The sequence below is a fragment of the Pelodiscus sinensis genome, chromosome 2 (assembly GCF_052426305.1).
Source record: "Pelodiscus sinensis isolate ZL-2025 chromosome 2, ASM5242630v1, whole genome shotgun sequence".
In the NCBI taxonomy this organism is placed as follows: domain Eukaryota; kingdom Metazoa; phylum Chordata; order Testudines; family Trionychidae; genus Pelodiscus; species Pelodiscus sinensis.
Window position 1 is genome coordinate 244,821,043 of NC_143053.1, and position 21,919 is coordinate 244,842,961.

The following is a 21,919-nucleotide window of genomic DNA, read 5'->3' on the forward strand; positions in this document are numbered from 1 at the left end:
TAAACAAGGAGAAAAAAGCTACTTACTGTAATCGTCTATCTTGATTTCCATGTACTCCACTTTAGGCATTTGCCTGTCATTGACAGTCAGCTGCACGTTTTCATTTACCTCCAGCTCAAATATTTCTAAAAGAATAAGGGCAGAAACCGCACAAACCCTTTGAAGTTATTTATAGATAACTTAACATTTTACCCATGCCCCTAATATTTGTAAATTATATATTTTCCTACTAGACATGCTGTCCCGTCTGAAGTCTATGGTGAGAGATGCACAGTTAATATGTAATAGATACTTTGTGCTATTTCTGAAATGTGCTCTATATCCAAAAAATTATAATAGGCTCTGTATCCCATAGAAAACAAATCTTCATTCCAGATCAAGAGTGGTATACACTAGCACCCACTGAAATCAATCGGACTAAGTGGATTTACACCAGCTGAGGATCTAGCCTTGTAAGTCTAGATGTTGTAACTGTTTTAGCCTCAGACAAAGCAACAGAAGATATGGGATGAATCAATTCCCTTGAAGAGCTCACTCTGAAGTTCAAGTAGATTTGGAGAAGAGGGTTTTTTTGGTGCATGTTTATGTTCAGACTCACTCTTGAGGAAGATATTCTGTTGGAGAGTTCTCCAGGCATGTGAAATCAATATGAAACAATTAAAAGTCAATGAAATCTCTAAACAGAACATCATTCATCGTCTACATAAGAACATAAGAACGGCTGTACTGGGTCGGACCAAAGGTCCATCTAGCCCAGTAGCCTGTCTGCCGATAGTGGCCAGCATCAGGTGCCCCAGAGAGGGTGGACTGAAGACAATGATCAAGCAATTTGTCTCCTGCCATCTTTCTCCAGCCTCTGACAAACAGAGGCCAGGGACACCATTTCTATCCCCTGGCTAATAGCCTTTTATGGACCTAACCTCCATGAAATTATCTAGCTTCTTTTTAAACCCTGTTATTGTCTACCACACTGGTCTACGAATTGCAGCAGAGCTTGCTCACATTTTAAATATCTTCCTTGGGTCAGCATTATGCTCTGTATCCAGCAGGCAGAGGATTCTAGTGGTTAAGACCGAAGCCCTAGATTTTCAAATGTTCCACCAAATATGAGTGTCCTAGTTTCAGGATTCCCAGCTTGAGGGCTGAGCCCACTTTGACTGGATTCATGGGTGCTTGGGACCAGGAGTGGCCCTATTTTATAGGCTTATCCTGCAGTTGCCAAGAGTGGCATCTTCCTCATAGCTATTCCATTGGCTCCTGTTAAACTGTCCCTGTCTCCTGATTGGCTATTTTCCCAGCAGCAGTCCCTTTCCTTCTCCCCAGGTTGTACGTAGAAGCTGAGCAGCCTTCTGCTCTGAAGTCAAATTCTCCAGCACTCATGGGGTGAGTCATCTCCAGATGGCCCTTCCCTTCCAGCCAGGAGGCCAGCAGCTAAGCTATTTCTCTCCAAAACAGCTTACAGATGGACCTGGAGCTGTCCCACCCCCTATACTCAGCTGTAGTACCCATAAGGTTCCTAGCAGCAATGTATGCTAAGTGGAGAGTAGGCCAGGATTCCCAACATGGAGCAACTGTGTCTGATCGTGCATGGCTTTCCTGCAGGCCAGGTTCCATTCTTAGCCTTTCTGACAAGACTTGTTTTCTTTCCTCCCCTTGACAGAGAAGGCCTAAGTCATTCCCTTCAGGAAATGAAGTCTGCCCTGCGTCAAGGACCCCTATCTCCTAACAACTCTTTAGGTCAGGCCATTGGAAACAAAGTGCCACAGCAACTCCCTGGTTCCCAAAACTGTTAGGGCGCATCTACACAGCAGGGCTAAAGCTGAAATAAGCTGTGCAACTTGAGCTACGTCAATTGCGTAGCTTAAGTTGAAATAGCTTACTTCAACGTTTGGCATTGTTTATGCAGCAGGAAGTCTGTTAGAGCATTCTCTGACTTCCTTTACTCCTTGTAAAATGAGGGTTACAGGAATTGGAGTAAGAAGTCCTCCAGCTTGACATTATTTCAACATACTGTCAAAATAATTGCTTGATATGTAGACACAGACTATATTGTTTCGGAATAGCATCGGTTATTCCAAAATAACTGCTGCATAGATATAGCCCTAGAGATTGTGCCTCTATTTTCTCCCTCAGCCATGATTACACTGAACAACACAACCAGAGTGGCCAGCCTGAATCATCAAGGCAGGACCAGAATGTTCCATTCCAGGGAGAATCCAATGTCCTCTTCCACTGGGGTCCATCAAAGCCCAACTCTTTGACTCTTCCAATGGACTGGCTGTGCCAGAAATGACTCTGTCAGAGGAGTAGTCCCTGTACCGGCAGGCCTTCAACCAAGCACTCGCCTGACCCTAGCCTCCCTCAGTCAAGGGCCAGCTGTAACTCTCAGGTTCCCAGATTCTGCACCACACACCTGAACCCTAATACTTCGGCACAGGCTATCTTTTCTGTGTCATGGGTGCAGGGAACTAGTTTATATCTTCCCTCTACTCCTTAATACAGTGGGCTGTGACAATGGACAGTGCCTTTTGATTCTCAAAGCCACAATCTGGCGGATACGGGCTTGATTCATGACTCTCATGTGTGTGTCCTAAGGTCTCAGATTCTACATACAAGGGTCTTTTCCAGAAGGGGTCCATCCTTCTGACCCCATCCTTCTTGAAATGTGGGCCCATGAACACTTCATCTTCTGTAAGCTGGGTGTCTGAACCAGAATTATTTTTCCTATGAAATCGTAATACATATGGCCTATTTGATCTGGAAGACACTGAGTAAAATATAACGTGGAACCTCCCAACTCCAGTTACACATTTTATTGACTACAAGTGCATTTTAATGATACTTATGCTTATGGATACTACTCCCTCAGGCCCTCCTGAAAATATAATACTGTAGGTAGTTCACAATCATGTTCTGAATCACATTTAGTCATGCCCATCATCTCCAGTGAATAGAAAAGCACGCACAGCACAAAAATATGTCGTTACCAGCTAATACATTTCACAGCTCTTTCAGCAAGTGGCTATAATGGTTCAATGACTATTCAACATGTTTTTGAATAGCCTGGCTCATCTCTATTGAATTCATAACCCCCACAAAAGCTCCAAAGCAACAGTCTATTAAGTTTAGTTAAATATTAGAATTCCCTTTTAATTATGGCCCACACAACTAGCTTTATCAGCAGAAAGAGGTCTGTCACACAGGGGAGTTCAGTAAAGCCATTTTATTTGTTCATATAATTGCATCCAGAGAAAGGCAGGAACAGAGTGAAGGAAATAAGGAAAGATTGGCACAGCTCCTAAAGGACTTTCTTTTCTGCTTTAGGACTACAGGGAACACTAGACTGTGAAGTACAAATGGTCAGTGCTTAATTAAATGTAAGCACTCTATAATATTCAGCGTGACTCATTGTTATCAGATTACTGCAGAATATTGAGACAAATGCTTTTTATTGAGTAAAGGTCTTATATTAAATGAACAAATTCAGTAACAGGCAACTGCCATAACTGTCTCCATTATTCAGAAGAAAACTGGAAAATGAGGAAACAAGGGAAACACTAATCAAAGGTAGAAATCATGCATTTTAGCAAAGAAAATGAGTTTTGTGCAGCTTCTGTGCAATAAATACTATGCAATAAATACTACACACTATAACTCTTCATATACATCAACATTCTCAGTATGTTTTATGCCACTTCAGTGAAGTCTTTTATTTGCTTTGGGCTTTCCATGATAACACTGTCTATAGTCATTTATGATCCTGTCTTCAATATTATGAGAGTATTATAAGGAATATGCTGTTAAATGCAATCAGAAAATCAAAATATTTATATCAAAGGAAAAAGAAAATCGAAAGAAAAAATCCAGTCTGGTTTTGAATGTCCAACAATTAAATCACCTGCATGCAAAAGTCCAAAATCAGGACGAAATCTTGACTGCTTTAGTCATGCTCTTAGTTTCACTGACATTGAGAGAAAACAGAAAACAAGCAGATACAAAACAGGCCACTTTCTCAGTTACTTAAAATAATGAGCTCACATAGCCTCCTTGTAATTGCAATTCACAGAGTTATGAAGCAATCCCTGGCATGTGGAAATGTTTCTGACAGCCTAATGCTGTAGCCTCCTAGGACTGGGTAGCCTGCAGAAACACAGAAATTACCTTGGCTCAAGTTCAGCTTTTTCTATGGCCCTGATGTTCCTCTCAGTTTCTTCTAATTTACACCATTGTAACTCTACTGACTGTAATGCGGCTACATCTGACTTAAACTGGTACAAAGTGAGGGGGGAGGGGGAACAAGCCAAAGCCTCCATTGGAGACAAAATGAGCTAATATACCATAATAGCTGGAGAGACTACAGAGAGGCTGAGAAGTTGGTAGGTACTTACACAGTGTGTGGAGATTATCGAAACAGCATGTTTGCAGTATATACTCTATATTATTAACCTGAAATGTAAAGAGGTTATTTTCTGAGCCTCTTTGACTGTTTTAGCATCAACTACCTATCTTTAAGTACCAGCTGGTATTTATGCATTGCAGAAGCTGCATTTTCACCAGGGCCCAGCTCCACACATTGGCAATTCTTTTTGTACTTGGATCTGCTTTTGTCCTACCTCCCTGGCACTGTTTCCATCTGCTCTGCATTGGGTCCCAGAGAGGGAGTTCTCCAGACCTGGGGATAGTTACCCCATTTTCTTATTCCCCCTGTTAAAACCAGCAGTACATCTGCAGAAAAACAAGCTCAGGCCCAGGCCAATATAACTACTTTACACTGCTTAGTCTATGGTGCCAACCCTGTTTTAAAGGTGGCTCCAGGGTAGCCATGCTGGGGACCACCAGAAAAGGTACTTTGAAGGATCCGTGGTGTCCAACAGAGCTAGAGGGAGCTGCAGGGCTTCTCTGGGGTGCTGTGCTTCTGGTGGAGGGAATAGTCACAGCAGCGTGAATGGCAGCAGGGTATAGCCACCTCAAGTTCACATCTGTCCAAGATGCTAGGTATGCACTCAGGGCAGTGAGCCCTTCCCACTGTTTGCATCATCCTGATTACCCTAGCTTGAGCAGAAGGAGCACAAATTTGGTTTCCTTGAGCTGGTCATCACCCCTCCACTCTCGATCACATTTCTTACAACTGCTCAACTCTGGGTTTGTTGTTGATAACAAAGTTCTTGGCCTCACAGTTTCTTCAGTGCTAATCCCAATGCATGAGAGAATTGCCCATTTTGAAATAACTCCCTAATGTTGACCAGGGCTAACAGCTTTATTTGGGCATAGACTTCCATTGATCAACAATATTTTGTCAGATGTACATGTAACCACCACAGGGCAGATCTGAACCTGGGACCTGAGAAGCTTCATATAGGACCCTTTACAGTTTGGGCTATAAAGCCACCTGGCACGCAGCTTAGACTGTAGAGCTCCCTTGTTCTTTTATCTCACTGTAAGTGGTCTAAGTGCCATGGAACAGTGGAACCACATTAGGTGTATGGGTTACACTTTGAGGTGGCTATACCCTGCTGCCACTCACGCTGCTGTGACTATTCCTTCCACCAGAAGCACAGCACTTTGACATGTCACAATTTCATATAGATCAGCTCATAAAACTAACTCCGCTCATCGGCTCATCCACAGTCGGCTGAATGTGTGGAGGGGGATTTATATTCTGTTTGGGGAGCCATGAATAAGCTGTAGTTTGGCCAAAGATAGATGGACCAGGTGTAACCCACACACCTAGTGTGGTTCACTGTCCCATGTACTGGCACTGAGAGCAAGCACTAAGAACAAGGGAGCACTACAGTCTAAGCTGAGCTTATGCTGTAGTGGCTCCTACGCTAAGCTCTACAGGCCCCAAGTTCAAATCTGCCCTGTGGCAGTTACACATGGACAAAGTGTTTTTTACCCTTAAAAACTTGTGCCCAAATACATCTATTGGTCTTTAAGGTGCCACAGGACTCCTTGTTGTTTTTGCAGATAACATGGCTACCGCTTTGAGGCTTGTCTCCTGTCACAGACTCCTATAAAGTGCCCTCAGATCCACAGCCTTCAAAGGGAAGTGAGAGGTACTCATCCCCTAGCAGGCTCTGCATTTGTGGGCCAGGTTCACTGGTACACTCTGGCAACTAGGAGCTGCTCTGGCACCACTAAATAGCTGCAAAGCCAGTTATACCAGACTGACAGCTGCTTTGCATCGCCAGGGCCATGAAAAGAAGCTGGAGCATATCAAGCCTCCTTACTGTTTATCATCAGCCTTATGGCAATGCCTAGAAGCCTCAGATACACAAAACAAGGCTCCAATGTGCTACCCATCGTACAGACGTGGTGAAAACAGGGTTCCCACCTCACACTGCTTACAGTTGAAATGTATGAATATGGCTCTGGATCGTAATGGGGGCAAGCCAGATAGTAGCTGTGCAGAGAAGGGACCTTGCCTCTATTTCTTTGTGTTTTAAAGAGCTGGGCATGTTTAAAGTGAAGCCACAGCCATTTGCAGGTCTGGGTTGTGTGAGGGTCAGGTTAACTAAATTCAGTATCTGTCCTCTATAAAACTGTTTATTATCTTGTGGGGGAGATGGAAAGGGGGAGGTTAACACACTCTGGCTTCATATGAGATACAGTCCCATTCCCTGTTTCCCAGGATTGCTGGATTAAAGAGGTTCAAGCATATTGCTTATTATTTGTATTACCGTATTGCCCAAGGCTCCTTTCAGCAACTAGGGTTCGTCTGTCCTAGGTGCTGTACAAACCCTTACTAAAAGGCACCCCTTGCCTCAAAGAAATTTCAGTTGAGGCTACAAAAACATGCAACTGGTAGATGAAACACATAGCAGGGGAGGGGAGGGCAAGGTAAAATTAAAACATGCACATTGTGCCTCTAGCACAAAGAGGTTCACCCGAGGTGCACCATCTTCCTAACAATCTGCTCAGTACAACACATATTGGTTTAGGCCCTTCAGTTCCAGCTAAGATGCCTCTGTGGCCCACCTATAGGCACGTCTGGGTACTTCCAATTTAAAGTCTAATGGAGAATGGCTGTGTTTTATTATATTGCCTGACTGCTTTTCTTTGACAATGTGCACAATATAGCCCAGTACTTACTTTGTTTATCTGTCATGTTATGAACAGTCACAATTGGAACTCTTGGACCTTGAAAAGAAGGAAAAGAAAGGCATTTGGTTAAAACAAACGCATATATATGTGTACATATAAACCCATTTTCTAATCCATTGAAGTTGCAGACTTCTTAGGAATTATGTGTCATGGAAGAGTAATCTAAACAGCCAATCACCCAGGTATACATAACAGCCTATAAATTAATGGCAGCACTATAAACTCCAAGACATGAAAGGTTTAAGGACCCTTTCCCGATGGGACAATAAATGCATCTTTCTCAAATTTGTAAATATTTTAATTAGCACAAACACAATTCAATCATTTGCTTTTTAATTTATTCTAATGACACACAAACATCATTGCAAAAAGCATTCACATTTGATGTGCACTGGTTAGTAGTTGCTTTTACATAGATGCTGTAAATTTTTTTAAAATCAAACACCGGGTAGGTTCCAAAAATACAAAAGGTCACAGGTTCACTCTAGAGACGCACTGCATAGCTACTGTGCAATGTGTATCCACCAGTTTGTAAACAGAGTGACTATTGTTTAATATTTATATTGAGGTAGCATCCAAAGGCCATGATCAGTGTCCTTAGATTCTGTGTAAACTATGGTAGGTACTGTGCAAATACCTGCTAACAGGAGGGAGTGATTTTCTCAGAGAAGTTAGCAGAAAAACTGACAGTAAAGTCTAAAGGCTGCCCTTTGTTATTGGAGGAGTCACAGGAGAGGTGTGCTAAGGAGAGGTAGGGAAAAGGGCAGAAAGGTGAAGACTGCCCAACCATTTCATACCAGCAGTCCACCAAACCCAATATCCGGTTACTAACCGTGTTCCTTGTCTTCTCCCATTACCACACCCAGGCAATAAGAGGGAACAATAGTGAGGGCTGGATCTTAGTGGCAGGGGGACCATACTCCCAGTCATCCAGTGCGCACACTATGGCTGGCAGTACAGTACATGCTAGCTTTGTGGACAGACAGTAAAGTGCTGTCCCAGAGTGAACCTTTCAAAGTACAAACAGGAGTGAAACAGGCCTGTATCGTTGCCCCAACCATGTCAGCAGTCTTTACTGCAGTCATTTTTTACCTAATTGCTGGGAAGCTCCCAGCTGACATTGAAATCATCTACAGAATGGATGGAAAGCTGTTTAGGCTTAGCAGGCTGAAAGATAAAAGTAAGATTTCCACCACATCTGTCATGGAACTTCAGTGTGCTAATGTCAATGGAGTTTTTGCCCACACTGAGAAAGATCTTCAGGCTATGCATGTCTGGGTCTCACCCTCAACATCAAGAAAACCAAAGTGCTCCATCAGCCCTCTCCAAATGAGGTACCATGTGCCCCATCTATTAAAATCAACAGAGAGGCACTGGAGAATGTTGATTATTTTCTATACCTTGGAAGTTGTCTTTCATCAAGGACAGATATTGCTTTAGAAATCCAACATCGTATGAGCTGTGCCAGTGTGGCCTTTGCTCATTTACAGCTCAGGGTTTTTTAAGATCATGTCATTGGAACAGACACTAAACTTCGTGTCTATCAGGCTGTCATTCTTCCAACACTATTGTATGGGTCTGAAACCTGGACAACCTACAGACACTACTTCAAAGTCCTTGACAGATATCACCAGCACTCCCTCCGCAATATCTTGAAGATCAAATGGGAAGACAGGCGTACTAACATCAGTGTTCTGGAAGAGGCAAAGACCACCAGTATTGAGACAATGATCATCTGTCAGCAACTTCACTGGACTCGTCACGCTGTTCAGATGCCAGGCCATCGCCTCCCAAAACAGGTCCTATTTTCTCAGCTGAAAGGATACTGTAATGTGGGATGCCAACGGAAGCATTATAAGGACTTGCTAAAGGATGACTTAAAGAAGTGCAACATTGACATTGACACTTGGGAGACAATCGCCCAGGATCACTCAAAATGGAGACAAGCTCTACGCAATAGCTCCCTGCATTGTGAATTTGCCCGATGACATGCTGAAGAGGAGAAGAGGTGCGGGAGGAAGGAGAGACTAGGTTCTAGTCATGGTCAGCAGCCTTCTGCTGTACCTAGAAACATCTGTCCTCACTGTAATATAACTTGTGGTTCAAGGATCGGCCTTAACAGCCACCTGAGGGCCCATAACTCTCATGGAAAATAATAATGCTTGGCAATGAGTGATTGCCCATCATCATCACAGTCTAGCTTTGTGGACAGACAGGAGCTCCTGGCAGCTCTTTCTACCCTGAATCTTTCTGAGGCACTGGCTCCAATGTAGGTTCATTGTCAGTAGGGCTCCCTTCCCTGCTGGCACAGGCTTAAATCTTAGTGGCAGGGGTTTGCTCCAAGCACATATAGTGTATATTTCCAATGCGGCTCATGAATGCTGTGTGGCTAAGCAACCTGCTGAGGCTGCAATGTTTACAACTGGCTGTATAGGGAAACCCACCAGAAGGTTGGTTAGAAACCTTATCCCATCACTGTCTTTAAGGTGGCATTGGAAGGGGCTCAGAAGAGTCTTGTGGCATTTCCACTGTTCCTCTTGTGCTAACAATTTCAAGGCACAAGTGATCTGAAGGGTGCAGGCAGCATGCTCTGAGTTGCATGGGCTGTGAGCATGTGGAAAGTGAACTGGATAGGCACTTTAAGCTCTGGTCTACACTACTAAGTCCATTATTTCAAAATAAGGGGCTGGTTATTTTGAAATAATAACTCCTGCTTTCCACAAGGAACTATGCTAATTTTGAAATAGTTATTTTGAAATAGCAGTAGTGTGGACGCTCTGGTGCAGCTATTTCGAAATAACTACTCCCCAGAGTATTTTGAACTAATTACTCTAAGTCAAGGCAGCATGTCTACATTAATGGACACTGCCTCAAACAAATTTCGAGGCTTCCCTATAGTGTGGACACACTATTTTGAAATTATTATTTTGAGAGTTATTATTGCCCTAACAGTCCTATAGCTAAGGCCCTGATCCTGAAAAGCTCTGAAAACTCTGGCACCCACCCAGCAATGCACTTAGGCAATGGGATAGTTTTAAGCAGATGAGCAGTCCCATTGAAATTAATGGACTGTCCATTTGTGAGCTGCTCGGCACTTGGCAGGATCAAGCCCTGAAATACATGTTCAAGATTAAAAATATAAACAACACATCCATTCAGCAGCACCATTGTTTCTTTTTTCTTTGTTTTCCCTATAGGCCAGTATTTTCAAAAGTGACTAAATTATTTTGGGTGTCCAACTTAACACTCCGTCGAACAGACTGATTTTTGGATGGTGCTCAGCATCTGTCCTTGAAGAATCTTTTCTTTTTACACTTTCCTTTTCCTCATATTCAGTGCCCCACGACAAAAAAAAAAAAAAAAAAAAAAAAATCCAAAGCACATGCCCATCACAAGTCACTTTTGAAAATCTTGGCCATGGAATTCTGTGAAACTTTTTGAAAATATTCAGTCAAAACTTATTTTTGACTGCCCCCCAACCTGCCTTTTTTCCAAACAAAAAATATCACTGACAGACATCCAAATATTTTCTTTTCCACTGACAAACTGGAAAATGTCAGTGGTCAGATCTGCACTAGAAAAGATTTACTAGTATAACTATGTCATATATATATTGTGTAGGTGCAGCATATACTACAAGTTGCACCTCTAAAATCTGGGAGTCTCTGGCCTGACAACATCTGTGGTCCCGCATGACCACTGACGTTTCAGGATCAACTTAAAAAACAACAATAGACTAGTAGCACCTTAAAAACTAACAAAACATGTAGATCAGGCGTGGTCAACCCGTGGCTCGCGAGCCACATACGGCTCTTCTCCTCCTCCCCCATCAGTGTGGCTCGCGAAGCCGCCCTAGTGCCCCTGAGAATGGCCCACGCCATTATAATGGCCCCTGTGCTCACTGGGGCAGGGAAGCTGTCTGGTGCTTCCAATATGGTGGTGGCTGGCAGGAGCCTGCTGAGGCCAAAAAGCATAGAAACACGCTTCTTAAAGGGGCAGGCCTTTTTTTTTTTTTCTTGCTCTACAACTTTGCTCCGGCTCTTTGTGCTGATCCGGCTCTTTGCTCTGGCTCTTCATCCGGAACGGGGTGGCCACTTCTGATGTAGATGGTATCATGAGTTTTCGTGGGCACAGCCCACTTCTTCAGATGACAGGAGTATTAGTGCTTTTCTACATGTTTTGTTAGTCTTTAAGGTGCTACTAATCTATTGTTTTTTTAAGTTTTTCCTGTTATAGATTAACTCGATTACCCCTCTGAAGCTTTTGTTCCAGGATCAGAGAGACTCGGCACACTGCAGGATGGTGGGCTGCAAGGGGAGTCTGGGAGCCAGCATGTGGCTCAGTTGGGCTGCAAGGGAGGAGCCAGGAAGCTGGGCGGGGAGAGGCAGGGGGGCCAGAAGCAGGGTGCCGGAAAAATCCTTCACCAAGGACCAGTCAGGTCCTGAGGATACTGGACCAGAGAGGTCCAACCTATAGCAGACAAGTGCTTTTGCCAGTATTGCTTCTACTGCCTTGGTAATCAACATAAGCAATCCAGGAAAAAAAGCACTTTTATGCCAGCTCTACTTGCGTCTACATAAGGAGTACATCTATGTCCTTAAAAAAAAACAAAACAAAAAACAAAAAAGCCCCACTAACAACATCAACCCTGCACCCTAACCAATATTACTATGGCAGCAAAAGTGTAGATGTAGCCTAGAAAATTTTTGAAAAAACCAAACAAAACTATTTTTTAAATTTTCTTTCTGAATTTTTTCATGCAAAATACTTATTTTCAGATTACTGCTAGTTCTTTACATTCAGTAAAAAAAATCATGTGTTAAGATGTGCCATTGGACACAGCAAATGCTAGTTTTAACGTTATTGAGCACAGGGGACAATTTATACCTTCTAGTCAGCAGCACTGCTATGGGTACCTGCATAGCCCCACAATATGCCAACATTTTTATGTCTGACCTAGGATGTTTCCTCAGCTCCCATCCTCTGGTATCCCTCTATTTACACTACTCTGATGACATCTTCATCATATGGACCCATGGGAAGGACATCTTGAAGAATTCCACAGGGATTTCAACAATTTCCACCTCACTATCAACCTTATCCTGGATTAGCATACACAAGAGATCAATTTCCTTGACACTATAGTACAAATAAGTGATGGTCACATAAACACCACCCTATACTGTATACCTATTAACTGTTATTGTTACCTACACACCCAACAAGGAAAATAACAGAACATCACTGGTCATTACCTACAGCTCCTAGCTTCAACCTCTCCAGTACATCATTAACCATCTACAACCTATCCTGGAAAATGACCCCTCACTCTCACAGACCTTGGGAGAAAGGTAAATCCTCACCTACAGACAGCCCTCCAAACTTAAGCAAATACGTACCAGCAGCCACACACCATTCCACAAATATACTCATCTAGGAACCTACCTCTGCAACAAACCCCAGTGTCAACTCCACATAGCTATACAAGCGACACCATCATAGGACATAACCACATTAGCCACAACAACAGGGGCTCATATAACTGTATATTCTCTAATGTGATATTTGCCATCAAGTGCCAACAATACCCCTCTGCCATGTATATTGGCTAAACTGGACGTCTCTATGACAAAGTACTAATGGATACAAATCAGACATCAGGAATTGTAAGACACGTGTCTCCTATAGGGAAACATTTTAACCTCCCTGGATATTCAATAATGGATTTAAAAGTAGCTATTCTTCTATAAAAGAAATTTACCCCTGATTAGCGAGGGACATCTGAACTAGAATTCGTTTACAAATTTGAAACTATAATATTGGTCTTCATTCTTCTATAAAAGAAATTTACCCCTGATTAGCGAGGGACATCTGAACTAGAATTCATTTACAAATTTGAAACTATAATATTGGTCTTGAATAAAGATACTAACTTGTTAATGGACTACAAAGGAAATTTCCCCTGCCTTTGATATTCACATTTACACATCAAAAGCTATGACTGGGACACGTCCAGCCTGACTACATTAGCTTTATTAACACTGGTCCCACAATTGACAGGAAAATGCTTTCACTCTTATATATATGTGGGATTCTGTCATTTCCACTCCAATTCATCTGATGAAGTGGCTTTTACCATGAAAGCTCACAGTATAATATATTTGTTAACTTCTACAGTGCCACAGGACTGCTCATTATTTTTAAAGTTACAGACTAACATGGCTACACTTCTGAGATTTACAACACTATGGCTGTGCTAAACTGGCATGAATTTCCGGAACTGCTTAAAACGGAATACTATTCCGTTTTCAGTTTTTCCGGAAAAGGAGCGTCTACATTGGCAGGCTGCTTTTCCAGAAAAGCCCTTTTTTCGGAAAAGCGTCTGTGGCCAATGTAGACGCGCTTTTCCAGAAAAGACTACTGGGCTGTCTACACTGGCCCTTTTCCGGAACAGTGTTCCGGAATAAGGACTTATGCCCGAGCGGGAGCAGAATAGTTTTTCCGGAATAGCGGCTGATTTTGTACAGTAGAGCGTCGTTGCTTTTCCGGAAATTCAAGGGCCAGTGTAGACAGCTCACAGCTTATTCCGGAAAAGCGGCTGATTTTCCGGAATAAGTGGCCCAGTATAGACACAGCCCGATATGTATTTCTCCCAGAAAGGGAAAAAGTAGCACAGAAGTATGGTATTTTTTCCTTTATAAAGAATACAAGGAATCAATCAAATTAAGTGGATTAGATTCTGATGTCAGTTATATCAGTGTAAGCCAAACAAGAACTGTGTTACAGTCAATGCTGTTACTACAGAGTTTATGGCAGTATAAATAAGATGAGGATCTGATATAGAAAAAACATACTGTGGCCAAGTTTATATCATTCTTCATTTCAGAAAGATTTGCCATTTGTGCAGTCCAGATATGAATGGAGGCACAGTAGGTGTATTCATTATACAGTTTGAGTGATGTGGGTAGTCTGATTTTCAGTCTATTAACAGCAAATTTTGTTCATGGACAATGTGATTCCTTCATTCTCTGTTTGCTAAATGGTTTCAGAATGGAACTGAATCATCACAGTTCATGGTGAGAGGCTAGTAATTTTGTTTTGTAGGTAGTAAGGTAAATAGACAGTCAGTTTCAAAAACAATGCTAAATATTTCTGAAGAAACTGGTACAACTTTTCAGCTATTAATATACAGTGACAACAAAACTTCCCCCCAATCACTGAACTAAGGTTTTTGGAGTGAAACAAAGTTAAAGTACTATTCAAGTAGGGCCTGATCAAATTTCCATTGAGGATAATGGGAGTGTTTTAATGGAAGCTTAATCAGTCTCCTACTAATAAAGATATCCCTTATACAAAGAAGAGAATGCAAGTGAGAAAGATGTTGCTCACTCTGATTTCTCTTAAGGTGGTAACATTACATATACAGTAATTTGTATTATTTAGGTGGATATTCTCTCACTCCCTGTTGCCCTTCTGCCAAAGAAATGTTATAAAGCTAAGCAAAGGTCCCTGTCTCTGGTTCTCATTTTATAGCGATATCAAATAAGGTATCTGAAAAAAATATATCCACAACCTGAATGAATTAGCATTCTCAACTGTTTTCTTTGCAAGTGGAAAAAAACATAATGGTAGACATAATATATTGACTAGAATCATCCAGTACATTTTAGAGTTTATTCCTTACAATTTAGTTAAGTATTCCTGAAAAATACATAGTTTAGTTATGGCCAGGGTGTAAATCTTTGAGAAAAAAAAATCTATAGACACGAAGCAAATAATGTTGTTTAATCTTTATGTTTAAACCAAGTTGAATAAGACCAGTTTAGAGGTTAGCCTGGCAAAAAAGGTGAAAATTCGTTAACTGTTTTTTACCACACATAATGTACTAAGTGGCCAATGTCTGTTGCTGCAGAGTTGAATTCTGGAAATTATGTAGTGCATGTTCATTAGCTGCCTTCCAGTACTTTAATTTTAAGTCTGTAACAACATGACAATTAAAATACACACACCATCTGGCAAATGCCATCCACTGTCATTTACAGATCTAATAGCGAAATCTAATTTGTTCGATGAAATGTTCAAAGATGACAGAAACAGAGTGAAGGTACAGTTTGCATGGCTCTCTCTCTCTCTCTCTGGAGCCTTTTCAAATAGAAGTCTGATTGGGACTCCTGAGTCCTGACAAATTCCACTTATTATTTTTAAAAATAATATTGATTTGTGGGTGTTTACCCCTCTTATCTCTGCTCTATACCAGGTTCTTGGTCTGCTTTCAGTTACACCCTGAATCAGCAAAGCACTGACGTAAATTCCTAAATCTCAATAAGATTTCAGAATTTGCTTAAATTGATCACCTGCTTAAGTATTTTGCTGATTAGAGATGGATTTAGGCATATGCTTAAAGTTAAGCATGTACTTTAGTGCTTTTCTGCATGGGAGCCTTGCACCATGAGAGTCTGATCCTGAGAGGTACTGAACCCTTTTGTACCCACCCATTATCTTCGGAGGAAGCTGAAGGCACTCACCACTTCACCGGATTGAGCCCAAAATCAAGAGTAGCAAATTCATGTAAATCAACAGAATTCCATCAGGGTAAAAGTGGTGTAAACAAGATCAAAATCAGGTCAAAATAGTTCAACACTTCTTATTGTGGCACCAGGGGGCTGTCTTTAAGATTTAAGGGGCTCTACACAGTACTATTAAATTGGTGTAGCGGGGGTGTATGTGTGTGTGTGTGTGTGTGAGATTTTTTTAGTGATGCGGTTTTATAATCTTCAGACTAACTCAGTAATTCAGAAACTGACCGTATATACCTGGGGTTGGTAAATGCCTGTTAAATGGCTTCCTTGATTGGCTCTTTTACACATTCAGTGTTCTTCTAATAGGTTTTTTCACTCTTAAGTTGGCTACAGCTTTTCTGGAGGAAGTGAAACAACAGCACAGGGATAGGAAGAGGTGGGTGAGTAGGTGGACATTAAGACTCAGTGGTGTCCCTAAATTTTCAGGTGCCTTATGCAGCTGCATATCCTGTGTGGGCCAGAATGGAACCTCCCACACTCTGCATGGCCCTTGAAAAGCCAACACTATCATAGACAGCAAGGAAGTGCAAGGCCTGGAGGTGCCTAGTGACTGAAAGGGGGTGGGAAAGCAGCATAGTCATGGAATAATACAGCAATTATCAATCGGCAGAGTGTGCTTTCTCACCAATATCAGAAAGAGGCAATATAACATGGCTTATTAGTTTAAACAGTTTGCTTCTCTCCCTAACCCAGTTTACATCAATGTAACTCTACTGACTCCAGAGTCAATGACAGCTCTATTCCTGATTTACATTTGGCATAGGTGAGAGAGGAATCAGGCCCAAATATTTTCACTGGGGACTTGCATGTAATGCCAGGTGCTCTTATTTGTTACTGTAGTTAATGATGCTCAGTCCACAGCCATAGGAACAAGATTTCCAATTCATAAAACTAGTAATTTTGCTTCCCCATATAGCTTTTCATGCAAACACAATCACAGCTATTATCCATGCTGGAAGCAACTTTAAGTCATGTCACCACAATGACAAGGGGAAATTAATTAAAGAGTAGTTTTAAACCAAACAAAAGGAATTACTTCTTTACAGAATGCAGAATCAACCTGTGGAACTAATTGTCAGGGGATGTTGTCAAAGCCAAAACTATAATGTGTTCAATAAAGAATTGGATATGTTCATGGAGGATACATCCATTAATGGCCATTAGCTAGGATATCTGGGGATGCAACTCTATGCTCTGGATATCAGCCTGCAAACTGAACTCCTCATCCCCAGCCCCACCTCAGAATAATGATTTAAATGAATAAAAACAACACGTATTTGAGGTAAGGACCTGAGCAACACCAGGTAAATCTTCTACTGGTTTATGTTTATGACCCGTTTGCGATGTTTTCTCAATTCAATGCTGTGTTGCTTTCCCCTTTTTATTAAAGTTTCTTTGCTACACTCAGACTTTGTGCTTGCAAGAAAGGAAGTGTTACCTCTTAGACTAGGTCTACACTACAGCGTGTTTTTGCACAAGTAAAATGAAAGAACAGAGGGTTTTTTCTGGTGTAGGTATTCCTCTTTCTATGAGGAATAACTCCTTTTTGCACAGGAGCTCTTGCACAAAAAGGTGTGTGTGGAAAGGGAACAGGGTTTTTTTTGCGCAAAAAGAGACAATCAAAAAAAGCCCAGGTGCCCTGGTGGCCATTCTGTAAATAGCAATAAGAGTTTCCTTTCAAAAGAGCATCCATGCAGTCTGGACACTCTCTTTCGCAAAAGCGCATTGCTTTTTCAATGCGCTTTTGCAGCATGGATGCTCTCTGGCGCAAGAAGTTTTTGCGGAAGATCTCGTCTGGAAAAAGCTTCTTTCTCAAGAAGCCTGAGGTGTAGCCATAGCTTCAGAGATGTCAAAAGGTAGTGTGCAATTGTCCCAGATCATTGGGTGGGAGCTAAAGACAGTTTTTTTATTGAAAAACTTTTATTGAAAAGAAGCCCCTAGATACTGAATCCAGCTGTTGTTGCTGCCAACTCTGATTAGCAGAAGAGCTACATTATACTGAAATTTAGCAGAAATAAAGCAATACTCTGAAAGTAAGCATGAACACAATGAGCAATTTAAATGAAAATGCTAGTGGCCATAGCTCATATTTTTTAAAGCAGCTTTTATCATTATTTTCCATGGAAAATTCTGCTTAAAAACTGAGAGCAGGAAACAATGCTAGGTGTTTAGGTGGCAAAGAATAGATTGCTGAATTAGAAACTGAAATAAAAAAATCACATTCTATCACTTGACAACTCCATGAGTAAAATGTTTGCCATGAATTCATTTAGAAAACTTGTGAGAGTTTTTTATTTTGTTCTCAATTCTTCCATGCTCTGAGTAGCATAGCAAAAAAAGAAAAACAAAACAAAAAAATTGCCAATTAAAAATTAAGATTAAACAACAGCCACAAAAATATAAAAATGCAAATATAAAGATATATAGATATGTAGTTGCTGTTTGTCCTGTTCTTTTAATCTGTATTCTCTTAGAGGCTTCAATGTGGCAGATAATTTCAGACCAGAAGCTAACCTCGCACTGTGTAAACAATGAAAATTCAAATTGTCTCTGTCAGTGCCACCAGCATATCTCTTAAGCACTGATGAATGATTTAAAAGAGCAGCTGCAAACAATGTGAACGGAGCGGGTCTGGCTCTGCAGAAGTGAGATAATTGGCATCAGCCCTCTCTGCGTACAGATTCCAGATCTCTTTATTTGTTCATTCATGAATTATTTATACATAATGCATAAAGATCATACATCGGCCTGATATTATCATACTAATAAATAAAGGCATGGGGAGTCTGCTGAGCCACTGCTTATAATTAAAATATTTGTCCCATTGACAGTGTTGCCTAGTCAATGCCACAGACAAATGTTCAGATGTTTTGTTTTGCAACCCTGTTATCACAAACATTAGAGATTCACCCCCTCCCAAGACATTTCATTTTTTAATCTTTAGTTATATGTGTCTAACCTAAAAAAATAATCATCACTCCTGTCTTGTTTTCATGTGACACACGGCACTGAGCTGTGCGTACAACACTGATAGTGCTGCATGATTCTGGACTGCTCTAGGCTGATAGCGTGCTTACGTGCCTGAAGTACAGACATGCCTACTTGTCCCAATGAAGAAGAGTCTGAAGATCAACTGAGTGAAGAAAAATTAAACAATATTGACCCTAGATCCTGTGAGGTGTCAGGAATCGGAGCAAGATTACATTTCTGTACAGTCCCATCGAGTTCACTGGGGCTGTGTCCAGACTCAGGGGTTTTTTCAGGAAAAGTAGCCTTTTTCCGAAAAAACTTCACCTGCGTCTAGACTGCAGCCGCGTTCTTTCGAAATTAAATCGAAAGAATGCGGCTTTTCTTTCGACGGCGGTAAACCTCATTGCACGAGGAAGAACACCTTCTTTCGAAAGTGCTCTTTCGAAAGAAGGCGTTCTTGAATGTAAATAGGGCTTCTTCGAAAGAGAGCATCCAGACTCACTGGGTGCTTTCTTTCGAAAAAGCGGCTTGCTTTTTCGAAAGTTCCGCATGCAGTCTAGACGCTCTCTTTTGAAAGAGGCTTGCAGTCTAGACATAGCCTGGGAGATTACTGACATGAATAGGTATTTGTGGGCTTAGGGTAGACTGAAAGGAATGAGGATTTTTTTTTAACATAAGCAGCAAGGAGACGGTTTTGCTAGGGAGTATTGGCTTTGGCAGGTGCTTGTGAAGGTATTAGTGCTTTCAGGAGCAACCTGGATGGCTCTTTCTCCCTTCTAGCCACACACTGATCTAAGCTTTCCAAACTATCAAGGGACCTGTCTAATGTGTGTGGGTGGCTGTAAGGAGAAATGTGAATAATCTGTGATCTTTAGGAACAATTCACTGGCATGTCCACATACTTCCAGTGATCAGGCCAGATGGAAAAGAGCTCCTTAAACCGGGGGGCATGCAGCTAGAGGGGGCCGTGAAACTCCAAAGACCCATGTGACATGGAGCAGTAGCACAGAGTTACACCTTCACCTTTACTGAGGCCTCAGCAATGTTCCCTGCAAGCTGAGCACTTGGGCAGTCACCCAGGAGACATTCCACTGCTGCCCAGCTGATTAATAGAGTGCCCACAGCCCCCTGCAGCATGTGTTCCTACTGGAAGTGCACATCTGCACATGCTTTGGTGTACATAACAAAATTTATTCTGCACATGGATGGAAGAAATTGGAGGGAACATTGGGCCTCAGATGTGTCAATATTAGAGCAGGGGAGTGAGCTACATCATTCACAGTTGGGTCCTAAAAACCCTTTTCTCCCCACCCCGCAAAATAAAAAGATATCATTTGGATCCAGTATTGTAGTTCCAAGCCATTGCTATGAAGTTCAGATTGTGATCCAAGCTTTCCCCAAGTGGAGATTTGTTCTACTTTGGGTACTCGATCAAGTTAGGCTTGTGCAATGAAGTTTTAATCCAAGCTTTCCCCAGGGGTCACTTGGAAGCATGGGTTACCATTTATGCGTATTTCTAAAATATACTGGAGTTTGTTATAGGATTCAATATGCTAATACTAAGAGAAACACCATCTGCAGGTATGTGCCCATATGTTTGCGATGTGTATATGCCAACATCTTTATGGCTGACCTTGAACAACATTTCCTCAGCTCTCGCCCCCTAAAACCCTTACTCTACTTATGCTACATCGATGACATCTTCATCATATGGACCCACCGGAAAGAAACCCTTGAAGAATTTCACATGGATTTCAACAACTTCCACCCCACCATCAACCTCAGCCTGGATCAGTCCACATGAGAAATCCTCTTCCCTGACATTACAGTACTAATAAATGATGGACAAATTTCCACTATCCTATATCAGAAACCTACCAACGGTTACACTTACTTTCATGCCTCTAGCTTCCACCCCAGACACACTTCCAAATCTACTGTATACAGCCAAGCCCTAAGATACAACTGTATTTGTCCAATCCCACAGAGACAAACACCTACAGGATCAATATAGAGCAGTCTTAAAAATGAAATACCCACCCGGAGAAGTGAAAAAACAGGTCGACAGAGCCAAAAAAGTACCCAGACATGAACTACTTCAAGACAGGCCCAGAAGAGAAAACAACAGAATTCCACTTGTTATGACCCACAGTCCACAAGTTAAAACCCTCCAATGCATTATCCACAATCTATCCTGGAAAATGACCCCTCACTCTCAGAGGCCTTGGGAGAAAGGCCAGTTCTCACTTACAGACAACCCCCTAGCCACAAACAAATTATTTCCAGTAACCACGCAACACACCTCCATTATAATCATCCAGGAACCCACTCCTGCAATCAGCCCCAGTGCCAACTCTGCCTACACATCTATACCAGCAATTTCATCACTGGACCCAAAGACATCAGCCACCAAATCAAAGGCTCATTTAACTGCACATCCACTATTGTGATCTATGCCATCAAATACCAGCAATGCCCCACTGCAATGTATATTGGTCAAACTGGATAATCTCTATGAGAAAGAATTAATGGACACAAATCAGATATCCAAAAAGGCAATACACAAAAACCTGTTGGAGAACACTTTAATCTTCCTGGACACTCATTAATGGATCTCCAAGTTGCCATTTTGTTTCAGACCAATGCCACAAGCCAAATACACAGAGAAGGACTGGAACTTAACTTCATTCACAAGTTTAATTCTTGTGCAAATGGTCTGAATTGGGATTTAGGCTGTCTCGCACAGTATCATCTACCTTTTAATGACTTAACCAATCAAACAAACAATGGAGGTGCTAATGGTTCTTTACAGCCTCTTTGAACTATTTGAACTATCTACTCACTGTCTCTCTTTTTCTTCCTTCTCTCCCCCCCCCCCCTTCCCTTATTTATTCTTGGATCTGGACGACTTATACTACGGTCATCTGAAGAAGTGGATTTTGCCCACGAAAGCTCATGATACCATCTACATGTTTTGTTAGTCTTTAAGGTGCTACTAGACGATTTGTTGTTTTTTAAGTTTTTCCTGTTACAGACTAACTCAGCTAACCCGCTGAAGCTTTTGTATGTTTACTGTGCAGTCAACTTTATGCAGGAGAAAAGGGTGTTTCCTTGTTTCATATAGGAGATGATCACTTTTCAATGCACTTATGTAACTCATTTGTACTAATGAAAAAAATTGAGGTTCAAAGGAGAGAGATGTGCCCCTAAATATACAACTGTGCGTGCATTTGCCTTTATTTAGCTTGCCAAATTCTTGCAATTAC

General features: G+C 41.6%; 1 protein-coding gene across 3 annotated transcripts in view; it reads right to left on the bottom strand.

Annotated features, from left to right (window-relative positions):
* Nucleotides 1-21,919, bottom strand: part of DPP6 (dipeptidyl peptidase like 6) — a 771,331-nt gene that overhangs the window by 23,865 nt on the left and 725,547 nt on the right. For all 3 annotated transcript variants that reach the window (XM_006129324.4, XM_075922771.2, XM_006129323.5), the window contains exons 17-18: nt 7,093-7,140; nt 27-125 (exon numbers count right to left, since the gene is read on the bottom strand). In XM_006129324.4, coding sequence (XP_006129386.1) covers nt 27-125; nt 7,093-7,140 — 147 coding nt within the window. The remainder of the gene's footprint in view (nt 1-26; nt 126-7,092; nt 7,141-21,919) is intronic.